The 6051-nt window shown below is 36.6% G+C and overlaps 2 protein-coding genes across 2 annotated transcripts in view; both read left to right on the forward strand.

Annotated features, from left to right (window-relative positions):
- The first annotated feature begins 3056 nt into the window (after positions 1–3056).
- On the forward strand, positions 3057–3752 carry LOC136837247 (uncharacterized). The gene has a single exon (XM_067101984.1). The coding sequence runs from the start codon at positions 3057–3059 to the stop codon at positions 3750–3752; it is 696 nt and encodes a 231-aa protein (XP_066958085.1).
- A 2045-nt stretch (positions 3753–5797) lies between these two features.
- LOC136837248 (uncharacterized) overlaps positions 5798–6051 on the forward strand; it is a 702-nt gene continuing 448 nt past the window's right edge. The window contains exon 1 of the mRNA XM_067101985.1: positions 5798–6051. This exon is cut by the window's right edge and continues 448 nt beyond it. Coding sequence (XP_066958086.1) covers positions 5798–6051 — 254 coding nt within the window.

The following is a 6051-nucleotide window of genomic DNA, read 5'->3' on the forward strand; positions in this document are numbered from 1 at the left end:
TTCTTTACAATTGCCATCAATTATTGCTCTCATAGCTGTGTCAGAGGAAGTTAAAAGATATGGTGGGTGTGCCCAATACACAGTCAATGATGAGATGATTGAAGCTGTCAAAAATATGTAGAGAGAGAAAAATTCTTTTGAAACGGTTCATTAATATATTTATCAAACGGGCTAATGAACGTTCTCTTGTAAATTCCTTGAAATCTATATTTTCAACTGGCACACACACACATGCACACACACACACACACACACACATATATATATATATATATATATATATATATATATATATATATATATATATATATATATATTCTAATACAGTATATTTATTTAATTTATTTTAATAACTATAAACTTGTTGTAAAGGATCCATGTTACTTTTTCATCGTCAAATTAAATAAGTTTCATTTCACTTTTTCATCACCTGTTAAAGGAGTTTCATTTAACTTTTTCATCGTCAAATTAAATAAGTTCCATCTCAGTTTTTCATCATCAAATGAAAGGAGTGTCGACTGTTGCTGAGAAGTTTTGTTTCTTTTGGCCTCTCGTCAAAGAAAAGTGGAATAAAAATCTAACAAAATATGTAAACAATGTGAACTAAAAACAGAAGGGGTTACTATCTCTCCTTATTTATCAGTAAAAAAAAAAAAAAAAGCTGTTAGCTGGGAATTCATACTGCTAAGTTTGAGCGCTTAAAAGATCACGATAAACAACCTACAAACATTCCTACAGAGTTCAAACCACTACATCGATAAAGTCGAATATATTGCATAACTGGCAACTGTCTGAGAGCGTGCATGGATTGCATTATTGTGGAAATCTGGCACCCTGGTAATACGTAGTTCGGTGATCTTCCGCCAGGGCGACGCTGCATAACCTTGCGGCCATTTTTAAAGGTCTGGTAACTGCTCAAATTCAACAGGGGCTTTGTGCGATTGTGATTTTTTTTTTTTTTTATCCTGATCGCAATAATGGTACGACGTATGGCTTATAGTTGCCAAAATAGGTAAAACAAGTCTTAAAGAGAAAATGTGACAACGTTTTGCAGGTAAACGAAGCATAATAAAATTTATTTATCCTTAATTTTGAGCTTGTCAGATATACATGGTCGTAGCAATGGATCTGCTTTCTCTCTTTAACATCTCTCATATGTTCAGCATATTATCGTAATACATAAATGTGGTGGTAATTTAATTTTGTTACCAGAATATCATTGATATTGCATATGCCACATGATGTAAAGTAAGAACAATCTTGTTGGTTATTAAAAATGTGTAGCAACTCGTAGGCATAAATTACTGTATAGGTATGCAGCTAGATGCGTCTACCAGTAGGCTATCGCCTTTTAAGCATGTTACTGTGATGCATAAGGACACCTGCTGTATTTTATCGGTCATTAAGAATGACCTGAAGTATGTAGGCTCTAGGATACTGCCTATGCCATCATTTTTTTTCCAGTTTTAGACATCAAAGGCAGTGTCAGAGTTGTTTAACGAAATGCATATCACCATACACGGTTTCTCAACGAAATTCTGAAACGTTACACTTGGGAAGAATGTTTCAGGACGAAGTAAACAAAACGTAGAAAACAATTCCTATTATTCGATTCTAAGTATAATGTGAGAATTTTATGTTTATTTCTTCATTTAACCATATTAACCATATTCCCTTTCAAATTATGTTTTATTTGTTTTAGTTCATTGTTTCTCATTTAGTAACTCACCAGAATTTTAATGGGTTGGTCTTACCAAGATGGCAGCCTTCCCCAACCATATATAATGAATTACATGCTCATCTAATTTTTTTTCAATATTTTCCACTTGCCGTCGGGTGTGACGTCACTGTTGGAGAGACCACGTCACCACGACCCTCACGACACATGCTGTAGAGAAAGCACGCCACCCTGAATCAAGGAAGCTTTTATGAAATTGGATTCAACTTACAATTCTCTACTAATGCTGGATTCAACTTACAATTCTCTACTAATGCTACTTAAGCTTATTACCAAGAATAGGAACAGAGGTAACAAGACTTCAGTTTCAAGCTTCAAGGGCAATTTACCTTGAAAACTCAAGAAAGAAGGAGCGGCTTTTCCCCACCTCAAGACTGCTACCGGAAGGAAGAGGTCGTTCCGAAACAGACAGCATCAAGGTAAGATTGCCCAGAGAAGTTTTCTTGGTGAGTTCAATAGTTCCCATATTTATCTTTCAAGGGAAAACCTTTTTGGCTAAAATCATTTATGCATTAATTTCCATTTCACTTTGAAGTTTAAACCTACCTTGAGGCTAGCAATAACGTCGTGCTTACATGGGCTTCAATTGGCCTTTATCTAGTGTAAAATTCTCACAACCTTCAGCTTGCTACTGGTTACTCAAAGTGTGGTGTAGCCTTCCTAGTATAAAATATAAAGCATAGGCTCGGCCTACATCAAGTATCTGTGTAGACTACTACTATGAAGTCTATCCTAACCTAGGCCTAATCAAAAATCAGTCTGTACATCCTAGCCTTTTCTTAGGCCTTAGGCTAATGTCACCTGTAGTGATAAAGTGTAATTTAGTGCTGCAGAGAATGTATTGTCAGCCTGCCTTGCTATTGAGGCTGAATATCAGTGTATAGGATAGGTAAAGGTAGTTGTTGCCTTACCTAACTAGTGTCTAGTGTAATTTAGCTGTGATAGCCTTTCAGGGTTTAGCGTTGAATGTGTGTCATAGCCTAGTTTGTGACCTCGAGTCTGTTAAGCGCGTATCAGCTATTGGGCCAGTTCATAATTGTTTTGTTTTTCTGCTTAGGTTAGAAAGTTATTAGCATAGCCTAGGCTCATCTTGTTTTGGCACTTAGCCTGTTAACTTTGATTGTGATTTGCTGTGAACTACATGCCTTTTACTTTATTTTTTGAGAAGTTCTTGTTTATTTATTTTTTGAGAAGATCTTGTTTATTTTGCTTGTTGACATTGTCATCGCTTACACTAAAGGTGTTAAGTTTGAGTACTGTGATTAATTACTTTGTATTCTAAAAGCTTATGCCTTTTGACCATAAGTGTTTTGTCAAGATGTCAGATCTTCAAAGTAAACTTTCTCCTTTCGTTAGGAAAAGGGGAGGTTATAAAGCCTGCATTACAGTTGCACTTAAAAAGATGGATGCTCTCACCGATGATGAGTTGACTGAGGAGAATTTCCTTCGTCGTAGGGAGACCATTGATCAATATTTGCAGAAGGTAAAGAATGTCAATGAGAATATTTTGGATGTGTTCTTAAGTGAAGATATTGATGAAGACGATCCTGTTCGTATTGAAGAAATTGAGCATCAAATCACATATCTAGATGAAGTTAATGATAAGGTATCTGCAATAGAGCGTAGACTTGGTAAAAAGACTCTACCTAAATCCAGTCCCAGTGATGCTTTCATGTCTGTGAAGTTACCCAAATTGGCTTGTAAACCTTTTAATGATGAAAGTGAAGATAAACTTGAATTCAAGAATTTCTTGCTGCAGTTCAGAAATTGTTTTGACGCCTTTGGTAAATTATCTGACTCTAATAAACTCACTTATCTGCGTGGATACTTATCTGGCTATGCTTTCAAAGTCATATCTCACCTTTCCATATCTGATGATAACTACTCAGTGGCACTAGCTCTACTCGAGGACAAATTTTTGGATGTCCCTTATACCATTGATGAAAGTTTCAAGCAATTACTTAATAGTGCTCCTAAATTTGATCCAAACTTTGTAGGAATCCAAACAATATAACATAGATCTGTTAGATGTGGATTCTGCAGGATGTAAATTGCTGAGCCACATCATTTTCTCTAAGTTGCCTGCTTCCATTAAAAGGGAGTTAGTGCACAAGATTGATGATAATTATCCTACTGTAGGTGATTTATTTGAACATTACAGTGACATAATTAAAACCCTTATAAGCACTTCAAATCCTAGAAAGCCTGAGAAAAAAGAAAGTTTCGGGGTGCGCAACAAAGTGGTAATAAATCCACACCCAACTCCTCAAATGCTAACAGTCCTTCTACTCTGGAGAACTTCAATACTTCAGCAGAGGTTAAATCCTCTACCAAAGGCATCAATGCCAATCACAAATTTCCTAACACTAAGGACCAAAAATATTGTAAATTTTGTAGTGGCTTTGGTCATAGTATGTTGTCTTGCTCAAAGTATGAGAACTTGGCAGATCGCCTAAAAAGGTGCTCTTCTTTGGGTTTATGTTCACTCTGTTCTAGCAGCAAGCATGATGCACTTAAATGTCCTGGTAAGGACGATAAACTCAGCTTTTCTTGTTCTAGGTGCAAGAAAAATTCTCATATATCTGCCTTGTGTCCCAATAGAAGTGAAGGAGGCACTTCTTCTCACCTTTGCATAAATGTTCAACATATACAAAATATGTATCAACCTTTTTTGCTCCCTGTTATGTCTATTGAGTTTCATGGGAGCAATTCTTTTCGCACAGTGAGATGTCTTCTCGATACTTGGAGCCAAAGAAGTTATTTGTCAATGCAAGAAGCAAAGGAGTTGCAAGGAAACAGAGATTTACCCTCTGTTCATTATGACGTGACTACCTTTTTGGGTGCCTCTGAACGCCAATTTGGTGAATGTATGATGTATGTTTCTTTACCTGGAGGTAGGAAGTTTCCTGTTGCAATGCTTGCAGACCCTAATTTCAACATAAAATTAAATGTCACTCAACTTGATGTAGCCTTGGACAACATTATCAAAGAAGGTTATTCTTTAGCTGAACCTTCCTTAGCTGCTAATGGTGAGAATATTCCCATTCTAGGCTTAGTGGGTGTAGATATATTGCAATTTATACCAGACCTTCATGTCACTAACTGTATGTTAGGTTCTGCTTGGAGTACCCCACGGGGTCTCATTCCTTTTGGTATGTCATTCATTTTTTACAACCTCACCAAATAGAACCTATCAGCGCTCATGTTACTGAATCTCATGTTCCCAAGCTGAACTATCATACCTCTGTTCCTCACAAGGAGGAAGTTCCTTGCTCTCTCATGAATTTTGTAATGTCTCCTAAGAAGACTTATTACTCTCCTCTTGAGTCCTTGTTCCCTGACAGTGCTGTAGAACAGGGTCTCGAAAGAATGTTCAATTTAGATTCCTTGGGTTGTCAAGAAGAGACTGATGCTACCTCTGAATACAATAGTGCTAAGATTGAGGAATTCAAAAGGGGAATTACTTTTAAGAACAACAAATATCATGTCTGCTTACCTTGCAAGGATGATTTAGTGAATAAGGTACCTTCCAATCATAAAGTTGCTCTCTCAGTGTTAGAGTTATCAAAGACACTGAACAAAAGGGGTTGTTACAAGCTTATCAAAAAGTCTTTCATCAGCAATTGGAAGATGGCATTATCGAAAGAACCTGAGTAGACCCCAAAGATTTTGATAAGTACATGTGGATCCCGCACAGGCCTGTTATTAAGAATGAGGCCAATGTAACTACCAAAATACGACCAGTGTTTAATTTTTCGCTAAAAACGAACAATGCTATCTCTCTCAATGAAGCTGCCTATGCAGGAGTCAACCTTATGGGTGACATTGTCAAACTATCATTGTACTTTCGCTCTAATGACAAAGTTATGCTTAGTGACATAAAACAGGCATTTTTACAAATTATGTTAGCTAAAGAAGAAGACAAGAATAGATTTTGCTTCTTCATGAAAGACAATGAGTTAGTGGCCTACAGATATAGAACTATCATATTTGGGTTAGATGCCTGCCCTTTCATACTTAACTATGTGATCAAACATCACGCTAGTCAATTCAAGGAGGATGACTTCACATATCCTCAAATCCAACCTGTATGTTGATAACTTGCTGGTCACTAGTAATTCTACTGAATTTCTCAAAAGGACTTACTCAGAATCTCTTGATAAAATGAAACAAGGAGGGTTTTGCCTTCATTCATGGAACTCTAATGATCCAGAACTGCTTGCTATCATGCAAAATGATGGCAGTCTTGCCTCCCATGGTAATAACTATGAAAAGGTCCTTGGTGTCAACTATTTCATGGAAAATGACTCCAT

The sequence above is a fragment of the Macrobrachium rosenbergii genome, chromosome 58, assembly GCF_040412425.1.
Source record: "Macrobrachium rosenbergii isolate ZJJX-2024 chromosome 58, ASM4041242v1, whole genome shotgun sequence".
Classification (NCBI taxonomy): domain Eukaryota; kingdom Metazoa; phylum Arthropoda; class Malacostraca; order Decapoda; family Palaemonidae; genus Macrobrachium; species Macrobrachium rosenbergii.